Source organism: Azolla caroliniana, unplaced genomic scaffold (assembly GCF_043228905.1).
Source record: "Azolla caroliniana isolate FFs.n. ecotype wild unplaced genomic scaffold, voAzoCaro1.0.p SCAF_1, whole genome shotgun sequence".
Classification (NCBI taxonomy): domain Eukaryota; kingdom Viridiplantae; phylum Streptophyta; class Polypodiopsida; order Salviniales; family Salviniaceae; genus Azolla; species Azolla caroliniana.
The window spans coordinates 33,427,083-33,449,120 of NW_028230436.1; the positions used below are offsets into that span (position 1 = coordinate 33,427,083).

A 22,038-nucleotide genomic window follows, 5' to 3' on the forward strand; every position below is an offset into this window, starting at 1 on the left:
CCTCAAATGTGGACATGTATTTTGGTTTCTACTTGTATAATGGAAAGTGGAAAAGGTCAGTTACTTTTCCATGCTTCCAAGGAAAGAATAATAACATAACACAAAATATTATTTTCATGTTCTTTCTGAAATATTTTATGTTAAGGGTTCCAAGGTCAAAAGCAACAGCTAACAATTGTTTAGGTAATCTATAAATGTAGTGCTTTTTTTACACATTGAAGGGACTTGAATTGTGCACATATTCATTCTTCTCTGTTTGTCTTTTTCTTTCAGGAAATGCAAATTTCTATTGTAGCTCTAATTGAAGCTTAAAGCATATGTATTGCTACAAATTTGAAGCTCTAATTGAGGCTTAAATCATATCCACTAATACAAATTTGAAACTGTATGCATAGGTCAAAATGTTTAGGTTAAGGGTTCTAATGTCAAAATCAACATCCAAGACTGCATAGTGGTCACTGCAGATATTTATACAAGAAAATAAATATTAAAGCTCATTCATTGTATCTTTGACGTTCAACTTCATGATTGTTTTCTAAGTTGAGCACAACATTCTTAAGCATTCTTTTTTCACAAGTTGGGTGTTTCTAACATATTCCACAGCTCTTTATTCAGTGGTATGCATTGTTCTTTGGTATTATGTTAATGAAAAATATATTCTCAAAAGTTTTTTCCGAGTAATACTCATGATCTCAACCAGAGTCTTACATTTTCAGCATCTTCTCATGATCTCAACCAGAATCTTACATTGTCAGCATCTTTCCTTGTTGCATTAAATAGCAAGGTATTACTAAATCTCTTTGTTGTTTTTTAATAACTTTAGATAATCATGCATCACACATGATTTCTACGATAAGTTACATCATGATTGTAACAAGCTTGTAATTCAGTGGGATTTCAAACGTACACAATTTCAACTATCCTTTTGTGTCTGTAACCAATAATGTCTTTAATCAGCGTGGTCTATAGAAATCAATTTAAAGCTCTCACATAATCTACAACTAACTTTCTCATATTGAGAGGCAATGATATGACATAATCCTTCAGCACTTCGCTAGCAAGTGTCAGTAAATAATATATGTTTACACATAACACAATTGTCACAATTATGTGTTTCTTAGTGATGTGCCATAAAAGTGTGACGCGTAGCTTGTTTGCATCTACTTCCATCAATATGACATTACGAGATATGCTCTGTACAATAATTGTCATGATTGTGATTACTACTGTGAATAGTATGGAGCATCGCTTCTCTGTAAACTCTATTCATGTTCATTACAGAAAAGAGATTATCTCAAATCTCTTACATGATCTGTAACCAACTTGTTCATATTCCTCATATAGTGATAAGAGATGACACTTTCCCAATCCTTCCCAAGAGCAATTCTAAGTTACACATAATGTATTGCACAAACAATATCTGTACATAATGTAGAGATACATACTACCTCTTACAATACCTTAAAACCAACTTGCTCGTTCTCCTTAACGTGAGAGAGGCATTAACGTGATATAATCCACTGCGACCACCCTTACCCATGAGTCATATCTGCTGCCAATAGAACAAGATATCTCATTCTAGATCATATTTTCCCAACCTTTTTGATATTTTAATCTCGGCATGAGCAAGATCCATCTGCGAAATGATGGATACAATAAGTGTCTGCTATTACTATTGCTCTCTTTTCCAGACTTGATATCAATCTGGTTGCTGTATGACAAGAATCACATACTCGGAAGTTTTTTGACACTCTAATGGTTGTGCCTTGGGGTGTACTAATAAGACCAAATGCAATTGCTAATCTCTCAGCATGCCCACATAATGCATCTTGTTTATCTTCATTAGAAATTGCAATTTCACACTGTGGAGAATATCCATGCTCTTCCATGCACATTGTTAAGGATTTGAGCTTTGCATAAATTTTCTCACTCCATGGATGACTTTTGTCACCAACTGTAAAGCTGTGCACCTGGTTGTTAATCTCAATGAATGCTTTTGCAGGTTTCTTCCATACAGCTGCAGATCTTCTTGATTGCTCAAGCTTCTCAGCCTCCTCCCATGAACCAACAGATGAGTAGACACCGCACATAAGTTTGAATCCAGATGCATTTTGAGGTTCATCTTTCACTACATAGTTGAAGCATCGTCTACCTACACTGGTATTACCATGCCTCTTGCAAGAACTAAGCAATGATTTCCACCCTATTGCATTGCATGGGTAGGGAATTGTCTCAAGCAGATCTTCAGCTACATGCAGTTCTCCACCATAGCTTAAAATATCGACTAGGCAATAATATTGCTCTAGAGTGGGTAACAAACCATAAACTTCCCTGATGGATTTGAATAGCAAACAACCTTCATATGTCATTCCTACATGACCACATGCTGACAAAAGACACAAAAATGTGACCTCATCTGGCTTTACACCAGATGTTTGCATGTTTTCAAAGCATTTGAGTGCTCCTCTGTAGTCATTATGATATGCATACCCTCCAATCAACGCACTCCAAATGACTTCATCTTGTATTGGGATCCTATCAAACACCAATTTGGCATCCTCTAGGCTTCCACATTTGCTATACATGTCAACAAGTGCACTACCAATACGCTCATTGGATTCTAGACCATGTTTTATTATAGAAGCCTGGATGAGCTTACCATAACCTAAGGCTGACATAATAGAACATGCTTTCAAGATGCAAAGAAAGGTAACATGGTTTGGTTCAATGCCTTCTTGCTGCATTTTCTCAAAGTGACTAAGTGCCTCCTCACCACAGTCATGCTGCACAAGCCCTGCAATAAATGTGCTCCATGTGACCACATCTTTCTCTGGTAACCTCACAAAGATAGATTTAGAATCTTCTAAACTCCCACACTTAGCATACATATCAATCAATGTATTACCAACAGATACATCCAGTTCTAAACCATTCGTTATAAGGGAATGCACGCGATTGCATTGCTCTAAATTACTACAAGCTCTCACTGCACAAGCAAATGTCACCTCATCTGGCTTCACACCTTGTTGTTGCATCTCTTGAAAGAGTTGCAAAACCTCATGGCCATGTCCTCTCTCAACGTAGCCACCAATCAAGGCATTCCAAGTTATAGAGTTCTTTATAAGCAATCTATTGAACACTCCACGTGCATCAAGCAAGCTTCCACATTTAGCATACATATCAACAAGGGCACTACCTAAAGATAGGTCAGCTTCATATCCACTCTTAATAATATGTGCATGAACCTTCTTCCCGTGTTCGAAGGCTGCCACGCTCGAACATGCATTTATAACCGAGATAAATGTTACTTGGTTTGGTTCCACCCCATCCTCTTGCATGCACTGAAATGTTCTCATAACTTCAAAGATTAAGCGATGTTTGGCATAGCCACATATCAAGGCTGTCCATGCAATTACATCCCTTTGTTGCCCTTTCTGAAGTAAAACAAGGGCAGATTCAAAATTTCCACATTTTGCATACATATCAATAAGGGCATGAGATATTGATGCATCTGAATCAAAACCCCTTTCAAGAATGCAGATATGGATATGCTCTCCCCTATCCAAAGAGAACATATCATCAATGCATGCTTTCACAATACTCAAGAATGTGACTTCATCGGGCTCCATTCCATCATTCTTCATCTTATAAAAAAGCTCAAATGCATGTTGTTCATATCCGTGTTGAACATAACCTGATATCAATGTATTCCAAGCTACCAAGTTCTGTTTCCCTGTCTTGTCAAAGGTCATGTGTGCTTGTAAGAGAAACCCACATTTAGTATATAGATTTATCAAAGAGCTGTTAACAAAAGCATCAGATTCAAGACCATATTCAATAGCACAAGCATGAATTTGTCGGCCCTCAATAGCAGCCTCTGATAGAGCACAAGCCTTGAGCACTGCCACCAGCACTGGGCCATCAGGTTCCAGTCCACTACTTTGCATTCTTTTATACAGCTCCAAAACCTGATCAATCTGACCAAATTTAACATAGGCAAATATGATTGCGGCCCATGCAAAAATACCCGGTTTCTCAAGCTTTAGAAAGACTTGATCAGCTTTTGATGAGAGATTTAAAGACTGAAACATTCGGACCAAATGACTTGCAAAAAATGGATCCGATTCGAGCCCATTTCTCACAACAAAGTGGTGTAATTCATGACCCAAATCAAGGTTATACTCCCAAATGCATTGTTCAAGCAAATTAAGGAAATTTTGTGTGTTAACAAGAGAAGCTAACCTGATGCTATCCACAGAATTTGAAGTTTGAAGTGATGAATTTGATTGGTGCATCTCAGAGGGCAGGAAATCTAACTGTTTCGATGGTGTTGGGAAAGTGAACTCAAGATTTTTGCTAATAATCCGCCTGCATAAGAACCAAAAGTATGAGAATTTCTAGACATAAACCCTAGAAAAAATTACAGAAAAAATATGGCTTTTTTAATGCACATAAAGCCTAGAGATATGGTCCAAGCTTGCAAAGGAGAATATGCAAATGTACAAAGACCTAAAAACCTAAAGTAACAGGGGAGAATATGCAAATGTACAAAGAGAAGACGTTTGCATGTAGATGAAAATGTCTAGAATTTTGGAAAGAAAATAGCATGCTATTCTGCCAAAAAACCGGAAATGTTTACAGAAACTATATGAAAGGAAAAACTTCATCTCCTACAACCCTCGAATGGTTTTTTGCAAGGAAAAGCATTATACCTAAAAGCCTAGAAAATAACATGGGGGAATATGCAAATGTGCAAAGAGAAGAAGTTTGCATTTAGATGAAAATGTTTGAGATTAAGAAAATAACACGCTCTGCTGCCCAAAGACATGGAAATGTTTGCAAAAGCTATATTCAAATTTGAAAGGAAAAAACCTCATCTCCTACAAACCTTGAATGGTTTAGAAAAGCAATATATATACATATATACATTCAAATTTGCGAGGGAGACGAAAAGATTTTTTCGAAATTGCAAGGAAAAAGAGCAGCGTAATTAGGACTGATGGCAAGAAAGAAAAAGAAACAGAGTATTCAAAAGTATAAATAAAATGGAAAATTTGAAGAGAAGGACAACAAACCTGGGTCTGATGGGATATTGTGCAGTGTCAACGAATCCATCGTCAGAGAAGCATAGAGATGAAGGAAAACTAGGGTTTAAATGTTGAGCAAGAGCTCCATTCTTTTGCCCAAAAAGCTCAGTCGGGCCCAATTCCACCACAGAGCTTGTTGTCATCATCTAAACCAAATTTACGAGTAGAAGAAAGCAGAGCGCGTATATGACAGATAAGTCTTGGTTTTGAGTAATTCTCCAAAAATGCCCCTATTTTTCTTTTATTCTCCCAACCAGCCCTTAGCACCCATCAATCCTAAAGAGCAATTAATTTAATGTCTGAATTTGGAGCGATTAATTGACATAACCCCCCCCCCCCCCCCCCCTTCTTCTCTCTTTTGAGGTTTGAGCTCTGGTGGAAACCAAGGGCATTTGAGTAGAGTAAAGAAAAAATTGGGGGTAATCAAAGCTTTTCCCACAATTATAATGTGTCAACCAATAGTTTGAAGTGTTTTTATGATTCTAATTGCCATTCAAATAGGAGGAGGATTTACAATCAAGCGATCACCCAAATTGGTTAGATCCTAAATATGATTGACCAACCTAGGATTTAAGCTATATACATTCTCCCATTATTACCTTTCTTTGTCTACCTAATTTTCTTCTGTCCAACCTTGTTAACATACGCTATCATTGTTCATCCCACCTTCCCCTCATCCAATGACATTGTGTCACAACAACTTGGGATTTGATTTTACCATGCTACTAGACCAAGTCTGTGAATGAGTATGAAACTTCATACATGAATTGGAGCCATGATCACTAATTGTAAATACAAATACAAGATGTCACATGCATTGAATATTATGAACAATTCCATTTGAAGACATTAATACACATGTACAAGCCCTCAAAGTTTATGCTAGGCATTGATTTTGATTTGGAATGTTGCCAAATTAAAAAAATTGTAATTGTTTCTCTATGCTTATCAAAGTGATTGATGCCAACATTGGGAACCATGATTTATTGTGATGGTTGGTATGTAGTAAACCATGAAGAATTCTAGAATCAATGAGCAAGAAGAGGGGAGCAATTGAAGTTCAAAAAAGTAGAATGTCACTTTAAGAAGATTCAAGAGAGAGATACATTAAGGCTATTGAAATATAAAAGGGGATTTAGAGAGAGAGATAGATTATATTATCATTTTCGGAGGTCAAATATGACCTATGAGACAAAAAATATTACATTTCACGTGATAACGTAGTGACTCTCGATGTTCAAGAACTTTACCAATGAATGTTGTAATCGAGAGTGGACATTGTGGCTGTGAGAGAAATTCATGCATGGATTGGGCTCGGTCGAAGAGATGGGGAAAGCATGGTTGAATATGATCAGAGGCAGAGCATTGTATCAAAGTGTGATATTCAGATTTGCAAGCTTGTTTAGGGCAAAGTGTGCATAGCTAACCACTCTCATCACTTGTGCCCCAACACCCTGTCTCACATAGAAATGCATGTGAGCTAAGTCGCATGGAAGAAATGGTTCGAATGAGAATCGAGATAACGGGATGGACTCTAACATGTATCAATGTGTACGGTTTCCCCGTTCCACAAAGAATATGGTTTTGTAGTTAGGTGCAACATGTGTAGTATATAATGTGTGAAGCGTGAGCTTGTCCCATGTCATGATACATTGGCGTTGCAAAAAGGCCTCATTTATAGAGGGATCTAATGATGCATCATGAAGAAAGTGTCTCACATCCCATCTACCAAACCATTTTTCTATATTTTGCATCCAATTGGAGCACAAAATTTTGCTTTTATGCGTCTTTTGGATATTTTTGCTTGCTTCCCATGCAATTCTTGGAAGTCGACGTGAGGAACTTTTTTGAACCTTAAGCATGTATTCAACAACCCTTTCCATGGCCATGATCTCAATGGGAAAGTGATCCTGTCTCGAGGAGGAGGGTGTAGGGTGTTTGTTTCTTAACTTGTAGAAACTTTGTAAGAAAATATTTTTGGACATTTTCAAACTCTTTCCACGTAGATTTAGGGATGCTACCGCCCCATACTTCCACGGTCCACCCCATAGAGAAGAAGCAGTGTCACCAAAGTGTTGAAAAAATATTTTTTGAGGACCCAACACTTAATATCTCCAAGATTGCATGTGTTCTCAAATGCATAGTATGCTCGCTTACGCGACTCTAAGTGGCATGTAGTACATTCATTCCATCTATGATTTGAAGGAACTTCAAGGCCAAGATATTTGAAGCTTTCCACACATTCAAGAGAGAGAGAGAGAGAGTTTGCCCAGATGGATGTAGCTTAATTGACAAGGTTGCCCAATGGAGAAGAAAGAAAGAAAGACCGAGTGACATCTAATATATTAAGAAAAAATATTTGAAAGAAAGAAAGAAAGACCAAGTGACATCTAATATATTAAGAAAAAATATTTATTGTGGGAAAGTCAAACCTTGAACCTTAGGCCTAAGATTAATAACCTAGGGCAAGCTTATTACAATAAGAGTGTGAGAGAAAGGAATTCAAGACTCCTTTAATGACAATATAAACTCACAATAAGTACAAAATAGGATTATTTGCACAGTATGTGCAAGAGGTCCTATTTGGAATCTAGGAATGTTACTTCTTAGAAACAAATGCTTTCTTTGACTATAGGACATAATAAGCTAGCCACAATCTCTCAAAAATAAATTGTTGGGGGATCAAACGAATTCAAGATCAACACTTTTAGACGATGAAATTTATGTAGGGGCATGATCTCAGTTTATGCAAGGTTCTTATATTACTTTACATTCTTGTCCACGCAAATAACTTTTGAATCCTCTTAAACCAACATTTGGTATAGATACTAACATGATTTTCAACCAAGAAAGGGTTTTTGTATTATGTTTAAACTTTAAACAGTGACCTCTAATTTATAAAATTTCAGCCATTTGATCTTCCAAGAGAATAGCTTCAGCACCTCTCATTCTCTACACTTCTGGGATGCTTGCCCCATAGTAGGCATCTGGTGCCCTCTTATCCTTGCCCACTATTCCTATTATTATTCATGCATCAGCTTAGGTACAAATGATGCCATGACTGTTTTTATACTAGCTAATGAATTCCTTTAATGAGGGTTGTGTAACTGAGGTTCAAGGTTCAATGTAGGGAATATAGATATAAATATTAAGAACGATATATTGAAAGTGAGAGCACTCCAATAACTTTTCTCTTTTCAGTGTCACTAAGGGCAGAAAAGTCTGTAGAAAACAATCACGTTGTTAAGGGACTGCCAAAAATTTAACAAGAGACCAGTTTGGTGTGCCTCGACCATTTCTATATGCCAGCATAAAAACATGATTAAAAAAAGTACTCACTGGCTACCCAAAAGTCTGTAGAAAACAATCATGTTGTTAAGGGACTGCCAAAAATTTAACAAGAGACCAGTTTGGTGTGCCTCGACCATTTCTATATGCCAGCATAAAAACATGATTAAAAAAAGTACTCACTGGCTACCCAAAAGTCTGTAGAAAACAATCACGTTGTTAAGGGACTGCCAAAAATTTAACAAGAGACCAGTTTGGTGTGCCTCGACCATTTCTATATGCCAGCATAAAAACATGATTAAAAAAAGTACTCACTGGCTACCCAAAAGTCTTTTCACTAATTTTCAATCATATTTACATCTGCTTTCTACAACTTAGCGTCAGGTCTATATTCTTTGCTCCATCTACTAGGGCATATTTTGCTCAATGTCCGATATTTCATTTGCCCCATGAACTAGAGTATATATACCCAATATTTCTTTAGCCGCACAGAGTAGGGCATATATCCTCATAATGTTAATTCATCCCTAATTCCACTACATCCACAAGATCCCAATTGTTTCATTCATGAGATTGTTGGATCCTTTTTTAGTCTTTTTTGTCTGCATTTATTGTTGAATTACTGATGCTCCATCCCTCATGCCACTTATATCCTCCACACACAAATCCAGTTGAATTATATTTCCGGCAAATAATCATATGGTAACTACAACATATCATGCTACTGTTTCAGGAATGGAAGTGTAATGTCCATTCAGGAATAATATTCTTTTAAGAAATGCAAGTCTACATTTTAAAATTCATGTTGTAGCCTATATCTTTCACAACTATACCCATCATGACTATGTCGTCAAATACATAGCAACAGCTGCACCTTAATGGGCTCCTGATGAGGCAATACTATACCCCTCAAGTTTCGATGAACAATATTTACTTGAAACTCCAGATACTGCAGCCAAGGGCAAGTGCAGCAGCACCAGCAACTGCTGGAGACATTTTACATGCAAGACAAAAGACACCCCTTTTCCTCAGTCTCCTTTCAGATGTTGACAGTTAGCGAGCCCCCCCATGATTCGGGAGCTCCATCCACTGCACCTTTTCTTCATGAAGCGCAAGAAAATTTATCAATTGATTCGGGTGGTTCGGAGCTATCGACGCACGATCCCCTCTTCCTGGTACATGATTTGAAGCAATAAGATTGATATTCTTATGAATGCAATTTACTGTGATCATTATAATATTATTTGACCTACATTTTATTAGGTGACACACTGGAGGATCTGTACACTCTAGTGGATGCAGAGACAAGATAGACAAGGGGAAGGCACAAGGACACACCTTAAGATGAACAGGAGCACCATTGAAGACAGATAAAAACCAATCATTAGCCTCCAGTTGGTGCTGTATGGTGGTATTTCTGAGAATATTTCTTGGTGATCAGGCAATAATTTCATCAAACACAGCAAGGATTTCATGGACTATTGATCCTGATGCTTAAGATTTGATGAGGAAATCTTTGTTTAATGGGAAAATGAAAATACAATGTTGCAATCCTCCCTCATCAAATACACTTATCAGTATTTAATTTGATCCTAGGAGTTATCAAGCACATGAGGAAACAATCAAATGACCCTAGCTAGCTGATAGGCATGATAACTAGTACACCAGAAGTCTCTTTCCAGATCCTCTGATCCTAGGGAAAGGTTCAATCAATGCTCTATTGCCCACGCCATGGACCAAACCTTCACACAATGTTCTGAACCCAGCAATTGCAGTAGTTTAATGGGCGAGCAGCCCAATCATTGGGATGTACTACCTCCCCAGATGGCAAAGAACCAATACTGAGGTGCCAAACATTCCCATTCATAACGCTTAGGGAAGATCAACCCCTTATCACGAGCCACATACAGCTCAACTCACACAGATCTGGCTCCATGGTGTCACTAAGCTAGGTCTCTTTAGCATACCACATGCTCAGTTAAATAAGATTAAATCCTACTAGAATGCAATGATGATCCTCCAGTTGTGACCTCGCGAATTATAGTAAGATCCCAGGAGATAATTTTCGTCATGCAGTACATACCACTTGTATACATCAAATCTGGATATCAGTATCCACGGTTGGCTCTTGCCTCATTCAAACAACTAGCAGAGGAAGATGAAAACCAATTGTTGAACGTTCATGAATGAGAAATTGGTTGCAAGTACGCAGCATGGATATGAATGCACTCCTACAATTTGAGTATTGCCTTGAATATGCAGTCATAGTGGTAAAGCTATAAGAACAAATATCATTCCAGTGTATACAGAACAAACTTGCATCCATCCAAAATTCAGCTTCATACAAAGATAGTTAATTGTAAATAAGTCCACAGATGGCTTTGATTATTCGAGCCAAATATGTCATGTGCCCTTCTAAAAGCAATAGGGTAAGTCCGAGGACCATCTCTTCATCTGAGAATAGAGACCAGAAGATATACACATGTAGCTTCAGAGGACTACATCTGCCATCTTTCCAATGCATCAGGATCATATTATCTATGTCATTTCCCAGACTATCGTGGCATCAGTAGAAGATATTTATATCTCTTTAGAGAAGGACATTGACCTTTGTAAAATATAATGATCAGCGATATTTAGCATTTTTCCTTCTAGAGACAAGGACACATTGACAGAGCCTCTTGCGGGAGAGGTTGACACTAACTGATCCACCTAGAAGAGAACTTTGTATATTTCTCCCACATGGGTACTAATGGGGAATAATCCCCGTCCCGTGTCTACAAACAAACAGCTTTATCAAACTGGATATGATTCAGGGGAGCCACCACAATTGGAGTCATTTCTTCTCATCATAGAAGGGGCCTTGATGCCAGCTGGTACCACAACTCTGAGACAAATCCATCATCACAAGGAATTGGAGATGCCCCCTCCTACCTTCCATCTTTCTATTGGAACAGATCAAAATGGATATTAGAGGGCAGCAATTTCAATTCCAATATTCAGGCACTAAACCTGATTGTTTATCATTACATTTCAAGCCATTCAGTTTGGGAAAGCTGGCATAGAAAGGCATTTTTTTCTATTGTTACTTGTATTGACAAATTATAATCAACAGATTTAACCTTTGTCAGGTCACATAGATCATTATGGTCTTTTGAGACTTGATATATTATACTTCCTTCTCTTTTATTATATGACCTTTCGTTGATTCTTTAGTTATGTTATGGTCACCTGTAGTTACAATGAGCATGCAGTCAATTAGTTAGCTGCTCCAAAGTTCCCTCTTGAGCATGCTAATGATTCTCATGTCAACCCAATTATCATGAAAATAGCATGTTATTTAGGATTCGTGATCACAGATGTGCTACAGCCAGACAACTACTCTAAGTTGGGGCTTATATAAAGGCCCATTCCCTAGTCAGTTCCTCCAGCTAGGGAGGTAGGGAGAAATGGAAAAAAGATACTTAACCGTTCTAGATGCCATCTACAACTTGAGGGAAACGCGCGTAGGAGCATTCAAACTGCTCCCATTTTTTGTGTTACAGATGACACTAGGGAGATACGTCAACATAGACAACATCAGCCTGTCAGTTACACAGTGGCTAAGGTTGAGATTTTCATTATAGCTGATATTTTTGTTTCTTTGTTTGTTTTCAGCCGTAAGTATGTGAAAATGTACAAGAGCAGGATTATTGCACCTGTGTATGTATGGCATCCGTGCTACTTATGGCTTTAATAGCTTCTGATTAACAAAATACACTTTGAAGATAAAAACATATGACAACTTAAACCAGCAGTAAGAAGGAAAAATTCCCATCAAAGAAAACTTGAAAATACATCACACAATAAACATGCACAAATATAAAAACATGTAAGCCTGTTCTTCTGATTTACTTTAAATTAAGTAGGATTATCTATATGAATGACCTTATAGGAAATATCAAGCATTTATGGAGATAAGCATGGGTCTTTGTGGGCTAAAAACAACAAATTAGGATTCATCGCTCCAGTAACAATAGAACAAAAAGTGTTTCACTTCAATAACCATATGAAACTAAATCTGCAATCAAACAAATCTTACATATGCAGTCATGAGCAACATTAACTATTGCCATAGCAGCCTTGACCTCAATAAATAACAGCATAGGAACTCGGCATAAAATAAGAGACAACTTAACAGCATTCAACGGGGACTATGATAGGTGTGCATAACTCAACTTAAAGGAAAGAAACTAGGATTTTTTTAAACATGTTCCGCAATAAATTATTTACCTTAATGCTCCTCATGAAATGTAACAGCACAGTACTGTCACGAACAAGGCAATCTCTGCAATTGAAGGCAAGTATTACTGGTTGAGAAAATTATCATTTTGACTTTAGAACAGGATATTACACACAGATTACATTAAATTATAATAAAAACAGCAAACAGCCTTAAAACTACATTTACACAAAGAATCTGTTGATCATACACTTTCGTTTGAAGAAAAAACTAACTGTATTAATTTTAACGGAGAAATATTTCTATCAGACATGATCAACACTCATCACACTCAGTGAAAAGATATCATCTAAAAGATTCCCATCACAAAAAGACTCATTGATCGCAATCTCAATTCTCATCTGTTCTACCATGTTTACTATTACCATTATCGAGTCTGTTCACACTCAATCTATAGTACCCTTGTCATTAATATTCATCACAAGGGCTGACCACCAGAAAAGTAAAGAAGCATCGCTCTATGTTTTTTTTTTGAACAGAAACAACTCACAACTTCAGGATTGTTTCCGACTGGCACACCAACAGAAAATTTCACCCTTGACCAGAAGCAAGCTTCTCACCAAGCACAATAATTATACCAAACCCCGCTGTGAAAAGAATACTACCTAACTTTCTGTATGATGACTATTGCGCAGATAATCAAGAAGCCAAACAGCTTAATTTATTTTGGTAGTTAACACTATAAAGTTAGCTGGGATAAAAGTTACATCCCAACCCTGTCAACATCACCTTCGCAACTTTAGTACAAAGGTGACTTCAAAAGCAGCATAAGTTTTCAGCTGAGGGAGCACACAGTAAAGTATATTATTGAGTTCACAATGAAGCTTCATTGTCAGTCTGCATCTTACTCATTTTAAATAACAACAGTACATCTTCTCAGCAAATTCCTTAAAATCAATTGCAAAATACCAATGCCATGATCATGTGAGGTTTCCCCTCCAATAAACACTCTGTATTGCATGTATGGAAAAATAGCTTTTCGTACTTTTTAGTCATCCACATTAAATGAGGCAATGAAATCCAGCAAGCTTCTTAACATTAAGCAGATGAGGCAATAATTCTGGCAAGGTTACGAGGGACATTGAAATCCAGCAATATGCTAGCGTAAATTGCAAGAAAATATCCCATGAGCTGAATCCTGAAATACTCAAAAGAGACATCGTTTACCAAAAAATTTGTTTACTTAACTATAATGTTTCCTGAAAATGTTTCTAATAAACTGGGAAGTACAGCATCACTTTTGACTTTGAATATAATATTTTATTGGATAAATACCTTACATAAGAGCATTCAAGATATTTTTTAGGAATGTCCCAAACCACAAAGTTTACAAAGTTTTCTTGAAGATATTTTGGGGGCTAAATACTGGTTATTATGAGTTCATATGTCCTCTCAGTTATATTTCAGGTGAATCGAAAAAATTACAGAGATCCAATCCGCATGGTGCTGAGTGGCTTTTTAAAGATGTACGAAATATAGAAAAATCTTACATGAAATCATAATCTGTTTTAACTCCATAAGCTTGAGATTTCCCTCATGAAGCTGCAATCCTGGAAACCATGCGATATAGTGTGCACTGCAACATAAAAATGAGCCTAGGGCCTAAAAGGTTCATTATATAGGCTGGAGTCTTCTTGATGTTAAAATTGACCTTCTCACAAAACTAGTTGACGAGAAAATTAACAAAAAACTTAACCCCCTCAGAAAAACCAAATGAAAAGAATTAGATGATCTAAAACCATAGTTCTAACAATAGTTCATACACCATAGCAAGAAATGAAACTGTTGAATTAAAAAAAACAAAATCAAGGCATGGCTCCAAAATGCTAGTTAAGTCACAACGAGCAAGAGTAGGTGTAGGCTCATAAATTAGCTAATGAAAGAGGCTTTAATCTAATCTGGAAAAATTTTAAACAGGAAAATATAAAAAACTAATTAACAAAAGAGAAAAGTGAAACCTCACAGTTAAATTAATATGCATGAAAACAACACAGCCGTGTGATACATATGATAAACCATGAAGTTCAACCAACTCATGATTATCAACAATGCAGCCTATGAAGCTAAGCAAAAGTGTTTGCGAAAAGATCCAAATCTCTGCTTCATAACACCAAAGTTTCATTGTCAGTAATAAGAATGGAATTTGTACTGACTCCAAAAGTTCAATAAAGATTGAAAAAAACAAAATCAAGCCATGGCTCCAAACATGCTAGTTAGGTCACAACGAGCAAGAGTAGGTGTAGGCTCATAAATTAGCTAATGAAAGAGGCTTCAATCTAATCTGGAAAAATTTTGAACAGGAAAATATAAAAAACTAATGAACAAAAGAGAAAAGCGAAACCTCACAATTAAATTAATATGCATGAAAACAACACAGACTTGTGATACATATGATAAACCATGAAGTTCAACCAACTCATGATTATCAACAGTCCAGCCTATGAAGCTAATCAAAAGTGTTTGCGAAAAGATCCAAATCTCTGCTTCATAACACCAAAGTTTCATTGTCAGTAATAAGAATGGAATTTGTACTGACTCCAAAAGTTCAATAAAGATTGAAAACTGACAAATGTAAGAAGCAATCTCCTTGACTAATAACTTGAAAGGCAGTTGTGATTGCAAAAACAACCCTTCTATTGCATGGCGCACATAACTACATGCAGTATATACAGTACATCTACAACAGTACACCATATACTACACAAATCATGTGAAATTAAAACATGGAAGTAAATAGGGAATCTAGCATCATTCTACTTTTGTGGTTTCTGGCAACCAGCAAGAGAAATCTACAAAAAATGAACATCATACCAGCAGAAGAAAAGAGAGCGGTCCTGAAGGAACATTTGCAGAAATATCTATCATTCCCCATAATGAAGTACTTCCCTACAATCAAAGTCATTTACAATAACTGGCAGACAGATGAATACCATCTAGTTCACAGTCTATTTCAAAACAACTAACCAAGCGCGGTTCCACAACCCTGTCCACTCTGCAATTAACTTACGAAACTAAAATACCGGTGTAAATCTAAAGCTAAAATTATTGACTGCATAAGAGGTTGGTTGACAGATTTTCTAGTGTGACGGTTCAAGGGAACAGCTCATACACCTTCAACATACTGGCTATGTCTTGCTAGTCCTGTCTTCTACAAGAATAAAGAATCAAACATGACTTGCGACATAATTCAGATTCCTAAACACATCAACAACAGGGATTAGGAGTAGGACAGAAAAAATGATATATTAGGTTAAGTATATAGACGCATGGAAATACTGCAGTTGAAGCGGAGAGTTTGAAAGAATGTTTGTTTATTCCTTATTCTTAACTTTAAGATGACGAAGCTCCAGTACATCCAGTAGTAAAACCCAATGGCCAGCATTGATAATCACAAAACCCCATTATAACATTGCCTTGTAAGTTCCATTCCAAAAGCCCTATTTGCAAAGATGATTGGTTGAAACAAAAATCACGCATTCTACATTCAAGTTAGTTAAAGAATAAATAGGATAAATATAATGCTTAGAAGGCTTGAGAATACAAAATTTTCATGTAGACCGTTGGGATCGTAAGCAGTATAGCAATAAAGGATCATATAACTTGGAGACATGGAAAACATAACAGAAAATACAGCCTTATCAGTGTTCATTCAAAATTTATGTTTTTCTATACAGATGAAAAGTTGTCCCTATACAGAAGGATGTCTTAGACTGAACCTCTATAAGACTTTTCTATTAACCCAACGCCATACTCCATAATAAAATCTCACATTTCAGTTTCAATTCATTCAATTCTGGGGATGGTCTTCTTCGCCAACTTACCCACTTCATGCAACATATCCTACACCTTCACCTTAACAACCATTTCAACATAATATCTATAAATCCAGGCCTACATGCTGTAGTCTATTTTCATCTATATATGTGCAATACAAGATGCAGTCATTACATTGATTCTTTGCAAACAGAATTCAAATAATGGATGTAAGATTTTGAGTGTGGTATTACCAGGAATTGGGGTCAATTGCTAATAGCTACGAGCAATTTTATTAAAGATATGCTTAGCTTTCAGCCAAACCAACTAACCAGGAGATGGAACACCACCCACACCAGTGAAAAAACATTCATGATGATTGCGTCAACCTTAAAAATGGCATCACAGGCTTTATATCTCCAATTTCAGAAACAAAATCCAAGATTTAAGTTTAGGCACATTCAAACCCACAAGAAAACAAAATTCTCATTGACTGACTCAATGTCAACATGGAAGGCAGTAAAGCTCCATTTTGGAAATAGTGGATGCACATTTTGAAGTACATCATTCAAAAAATGCTTTGAATTGGAGGACTATCCAAGCAAATAGAATACTCAATATGCATGAAATTAATGTATCTAAACATTGTCTCCACTCAAAACAAGATTAGATTTATTGCAATATGAAGCACATTCCTTTTGATGAGGATGGTGTAAAAATGGTATTTCTGATAACACTTTCACAAATAAAAAGACTAAGGAGAAAAAAGACTGGATAAAATAAGGGAGCATGTAGCCAGACAGGTATATACAAGCAATGTCTAGCCGTTCGGTTGCCACAACGCAATATTTAGTTTAATGCAATATAAAGCACATTCTTTTTTAATCTGAATGGTGTAAAAGTTGTACACTTTTAAATGGACAGGCTAATACAATTTCCAGAAGGAAAAAGAAAATGAAGAAAAGGGAGCTGGGAGGAAATAAACATATATACCCACAAGTATTTACATGCAAAACAAAAGATACAGCATGTATATTAATTATCTACCCAATACAAGCAATGAATAACACATAAAAGGGGAACTTGATATAAGCATGTCCTTAACATCTGACAAAGCATGTCTCTCACACTTGTATTGTGATACAACTTACATGTTATAATGCTGTGCTAATAATAACATTGACGAGACTGTATTATCGTTCCTAAATCTTTATGATATGAGAAATCAGCAATTAACAGAACACTTCATGTTCACGTTTGGGGTGGCCAAGAAAACTACTTTAGTTACTCTTCCTGATTGTGGCCTCTTTATGGTTAATAAAGCCATAGATTATCCACATAGAAATGACTGGAATTTCTGTACGCTTGATCAAGTTGCCAACTAAGAACATACAGATCTGTGCATTTTAACATATACATTCTATAATAATGCAGATAGATAGTAACCTGAAGTTCCAGCATGCTATGACATGCAACCAGTATACCAAGACATGAAGCCATCACCTGTACTACATTTAGCTTTATAAGTACATCTTCTGTCTCTAATAGGAAAGGGATAAAGTTTCTATCAGTTCTCTTGTCATGTGGAATTAACAAATTTACTACATTACTTAGTTACCTCTCTTGGAAAATGGCTTAACCCAGACATTTCTCCAAGGTTTCGGTTAAGGGTCCCAGCACCACCACAGTGAATTGGAATATACATGCTGATCACAATTCTAACAGCTCTCGAGTATACTCTAGGCCTCTGAAACATAGACTGACATGAATTGAATTTTCAGATGACATGAATTGAAGTGAGTATGTTGGCAAGGTTTTGCCTAAGGGTCCCAGACTTGGAATTTACATACTGTTGTGCACAACTTTAACAGCTCTAGTGAATACAAGAATACTCTAGGCCTTGGGCATCTGAAACATAGAATGATTTATATGAGTTAGATTGGATTTTCCGTTGACATGAATTGAAGTGAGTATGTTGTCCATAACTATCTCCCACTGGTAGAGTTACTATGCACAACCTTAAGAATTTCTGTGAGTTAAATTATCTACCGCATAAAACTTTATATAGTATGTCACTAATTCATGTTCATGTCAACTCTTAGACTTTTCAAAAGTCCCTAATATTTCAAATTTTAACAGCCATCTGAATGGGGGAACTAAGATAGGCAGTTTCACACAGACTTGTATGCAACTCCTAGGACCATTGGAAAAATATAGCTCAGATGATATCAAAAAGTATATGCAAGATTTGAATTTTTAAAAGTCAAGAACAATGAAAAATAAATCATCTGTAACATTTTTATACTAGAAATTGTCATTATAGACAGAACCTTAAAAACATTAACAAGACCATTTCGTAACTTTTGCCACTAGAATCAAATAACAAGTTAATTTATCAACGTTACAACTTTGTAAGGCTATAGCAACATACCCACTACTATCCCCAAAATAGTGTATCACGTCGCCACAATTAGAAACAGTATACATGACAGAAGAAGTATCATCCAAGCTGGAGAACCTGCATTTTTCACTCAATTGGAAATGCATTCTAATCTTTTATCTATCATGATGATATACTACTAGGATAAAACAAAAGACAAAACAGATTCAAATATGTATGCCACATTTCTGAGATTTAGCGGACATTGCATATCATCGATCAGACATTGAAAGTCAGAAATCTGCAAAAGAGAATGGAACTTCAAGAATTGTAACAAAAGAAACAGCTCCATTTTTGCTGCAAAAAAAATGCATACATGGAATCACTTGCGGCCATGAGGAACACTACCACGCTGTGCCGCCTCATACGCATTCCAAGATGATACTGGTCCAGCACCATAATTGACTCCACCGTCAACAGTTGAACCAATCTGGATAAATGAAATTGTTCAGAAAATTAAAAGAAAAAACAAAATTGTAGAGAAAAAACTTCAGCGAACAAACAAACAAGTAACATCAAAAGACAAAATTTTAAGCCAACCTGCCCCATGCCATATCCATCTGCATAAGAAGGCACTGAGGAGTATCCAGACTCAGGACCATAAGCACCACCATACGAACCAGCTGATTGACAAGGTAAAAATACATCTAAAACTTGTGATTTATAGTTCATTACAATAACTTTCATATCATTATTTATTCCATAGTTTGGACAATAACCATCCTATATCATATGTGATACATACCACGAAATTTCTTCTCTGTGTTTGTCAGCTCTGCCCTCAACTTCTCTACTTCTCTCGCCATAGATACAAGATTCTTCTCCATTGCAGTTCTCTGCTCCAATAATTCAGCATTGGCATTCTTTTCATACTCGAATGCATTCCTGCTATCCATTAGCACATTAGCATTGCTCATTGGAGTTTCCAACTTCTGGCCACAAGGAATGACAACTGAGAGGAATAATTTAATAACCAACAGCTATACCATCTTTCTTCCACATAAAGAAAACAACCGAACTTATATATTTTTCGTACCTCACGCGCTGAATCTCTTGTCGGAGTGTCTCAACTTCTGCTTTCATGGCAGGAAGCTGCTGGGTATCACCTTTGCTCCGCTGCAGCTCCTGAGAAAGCTGCTGAACCTGCCCACTCAGCTCTTGCCGGCTCAGGAAAAGCTTCTGTATATCAGCATGAGATTTCTGCAAGTCGAGCTTAAGCGGCTCAATAGCACGTAGCTCTGCCTCCATTTTGGCTGCCTTCTCTGTGATCCCCCTGAATTGCTGCTCTCTCTCGACCTGAACACCAGCAAGGACTTGCTGGAGGCGCTGCATCTCCTGCTGAGCAGAAGCGAGCTCTTGCCTGAGGGCAACGTGGGTTGCAGCTAGCCTCTGGTTTTCAGTCAGAAGCCTTTGAATCTCTACATGCTGCATGGCAAGCTTCTCCTCCACCATTGCAGCAGTCGGTGGGAGAATATCAAACCCTGGCCTTGCTCCTGATCCAAAGACTCCACCACCACCACGCAGAGCTCCAGGACCTCCCCCAACGGGCCCACGGCCAGGTAGCATTGGAGGAGGGAGCCTTCCTCTACCTGCCATCTTTACTTCAACCTGAAAGCAAAGAAACTCCTACATTAAAAAGCTAAACTTTCTTCTAAGACATGTCTTATGGAAGACAATGTTTACTGAAGTAAAAAACACAGACCAAAAATTTATTAACCTTTGATGTGTATGGGGTAACAAATTTCAATATTGGAGGCATTCCCTAAGTAGCAGGAGGTTCTTGCCATTGGGGAAGGCGGGAATCATAAAGAGAAGAATGCATAATGCTTAATTAAACTTGGATGAAAGATCAGAAAGCAGGCAACAAACCCATATAATCAACCTTGGGAAAGAATTTCCAATTCCTTGAACTCAACAAGCAAACATGATTGAAAATTTTAGACTTTCCCTTCACAGGAAATTGCAATTGAAATAACCGTAAGGCATGAAACCTAGACTTGTACAAAAATAAAAATAAAAACAGATAAATCTTGCAAAGTGCTCACTAAGCGAAAGCAGAAAATCGACAAAAAAACATTAGCAGAAGGAGAAAAAATGCTATGAAACACACAAAAAATACCAATAAAATCATGCAAAATCATTGCCTTTTGAAAATAAAGCAGAAATCAGAGAGGAAGCCATGAAAGTATTTCACGTACAACAGGACGAAATGTATAGTTCTCTCAAACCTTTCAAAAAGGAAGGGAAGGATCTTGATATGAAACCCTTGCAGAAGAAGAAGAAAAGAAGCCATGAAAGTATTCATTCAAAGTAAGAACGTGAGTGTCTGATATATAAAAAGAAGAATGTGACAGAAAACCATGAAAGGATTCTTACATACAAAAGAAATGGAAAATATACAGATTGTTTTACCTTCGAGAAGATTATGCCGAAGCAGAGGAAGATGAATGAGGTCGAAAATGAACCTTTGAAAGGGAAGAAGAGGCTCTTCAGCGTGATACGAGATCGACAGAAGCAGAGAAGGGAGAAATAGGAAATATGCAGATTGTTTTACCTTCGAAAAGACGAAGCCGAAGCCGAAGCCGAAGCAGAGGAGGATGAATGAGGTCGAAATGAACTGCTGAGGAGGAAGAAGAGTCTCGTCTGGATGACACAAGATCGAGGAGAAGCAGAGAACAGCAGAAGAATTAGGGTTTGGCTTGAGAGGGGGAGGGGGAGGGGGAGGGGGCTAGAAGGAAGAAGCCATTGATTTTTTGACTAACAGCTGAAAAAAGAGAGACAAAACGATAAGAGAGGTGTGATAAGTTGGCTTGTTGTCTCCATGTGGGTGATAAGTTCTCTTCCCCCACCATATGTGATAAGCGTGATAAGTTGTAGTCCTCTCCTTCTCTCCGAGATTGATAAGCTCTCCTACCTATCTATCTACATATGTGCATATCTATGGTATCTATGGCCGTTTGGCTTATCTTGGGAAGAAAACACTCAATTAACAGCCTCATCCAAGTCATCCATGGCTCGAAGCTCGTGCAGGAAATTAGGAGCACTCCCTAACCGTTGCATTAGAGGAGTGATATGTTTGAGTGAGATTTTCATGGTGTATGTTTCTCTTCAACCGTTTTCGATCCTCCCAACAAACAACAGATCGAGATTCAAGATTCAAGATTCAAGAATAAGAGCAAATATGGACC

At 37.1% G+C, this 22,038-nt stretch overlaps 2 protein-coding genes and 1 long non-coding RNA gene across 7 annotated transcripts; all 3 read right to left on the reverse strand.

The window, feature by feature from the left end:
• Positions 1–437: 437 nt before the first annotated feature.
• LOC147869929 (pentatricopeptide repeat-containing protein At3g57430, chloroplastic-like) lies at positions 438–5,259 on the reverse strand. 3 transcript variants are annotated; one of them, XM_087334839.1, is made up of 2 exons: positions 5,076–5,259; positions 438–4,368 (listed from the first exon to the last, which is right to left on the reverse strand). In XM_087334839.1, exons 1-2 carry the CDS (start codon positions 5,231–5,233, stop codon positions 1,611–1,613), a joined length of 2,916 nt encoding a protein of 971 aa, XP_087190965.1. In that variant the 5' UTR covers positions 5,234–5,259; the 3' UTR covers positions 438–1,610. The 3 variants fall into 3 exon arrangements, with proteins under 3 accessions (XP_087190965.1, XP_087190976.1, XP_087190984.1); XM_087334850.1 differs by lacking the exon at positions 5,076–5,259 and having other exon boundaries at positions 438–3,968; positions 4,243–4,371; XM_087334858.1 differs by lacking the exon at positions 5,076–5,259 and having other exon boundaries at positions 438–3,977; positions 4,243–4,371.
• A 2,709-nt stretch (positions 5,260–7,968) lies between these two features.
• LOC147869930 (uncharacterized) lies at positions 7,969–18,963 on the reverse strand. Of its 3 annotated transcripts, none has more exons than XR_015531513.1 (3): positions 18,842–18,963; positions 12,648–12,702; positions 7,969–8,309 (listed from the first exon to the last, which is right to left on the reverse strand). It is a non-coding gene; the product is annotated as an uncharacterized LOC147869930 (long non-coding RNA). The 3 variants fall into 3 exon arrangements; XR_015531517.1 differs by lacking the exon at positions 7,969–8,309 and adding an exon at positions 9,032–9,547; XR_015531516.1 differs by lacking the exon at positions 7,969–8,309 and adding an exon at positions 11,865–11,959.
• Positions 18,781–21,302, reverse strand: LOC147869931 (protein FLX-like 2). The gene is made up of 6 exons (XM_087334882.1): positions 21,263–21,302; positions 19,887–20,476; positions 19,596–19,735; positions 19,391–19,473; positions 19,167–19,280; positions 18,781–19,091 (listed from the first exon to the last, which is right to left on the reverse strand). Exons 2-5 carry the CDS (start codon positions 20,444–20,446, stop codon positions 19,173–19,175), a joined length of 891 nt encoding a protein of 296 aa, XP_087191008.1. The 5' UTR covers positions 20,447–20,476; positions 21,263–21,302; the 3' UTR covers positions 18,781–19,091; positions 19,167–19,172.
• Between the last annotated feature and the right edge of the window lie 736 nt (positions 21,303–22,038).

Excerpts from the sequence above, each read along its gene's own strand:
- LOC147869931 (XM_087334882.1), bottom strand. The coding sequence starts at position 20,446 with ATGGCAGGTAGAGGAAGGCTCCCTCCTCCAATGCTACCTGGCCGTGGG. Across the intron at positions 19,474-19,595 it reads CACAGAGAAGAAATTTCGTG|CTGGTTCGTATGGTGGTGCT; the intron begins GTATGTATCACA and ends CTTGTCAATCAG. Across the intron at positions 19,281-19,390 it reads ATGGATATGGCATGGGGCAG|ATTGGTTCAACTGTTGACGG; the intron begins GTTGGCTTAAAA and ends TCATTTATCCAG.
- LOC147869929 (XM_087334839.1), bottom strand. The coding sequence starts at position 5,233 with ATGATGACAACAAGCTCTGTGGTGGAATTGGGCCCGACTGAGCTTTTT. Across the intron at positions 4,369-5,075 it reads CAATATCCCATCAGACCCAG|GCGGATTATTAGCAAAAATC; the intron begins GTTTGTTGTCCT and ends GTTCTTATGCAG.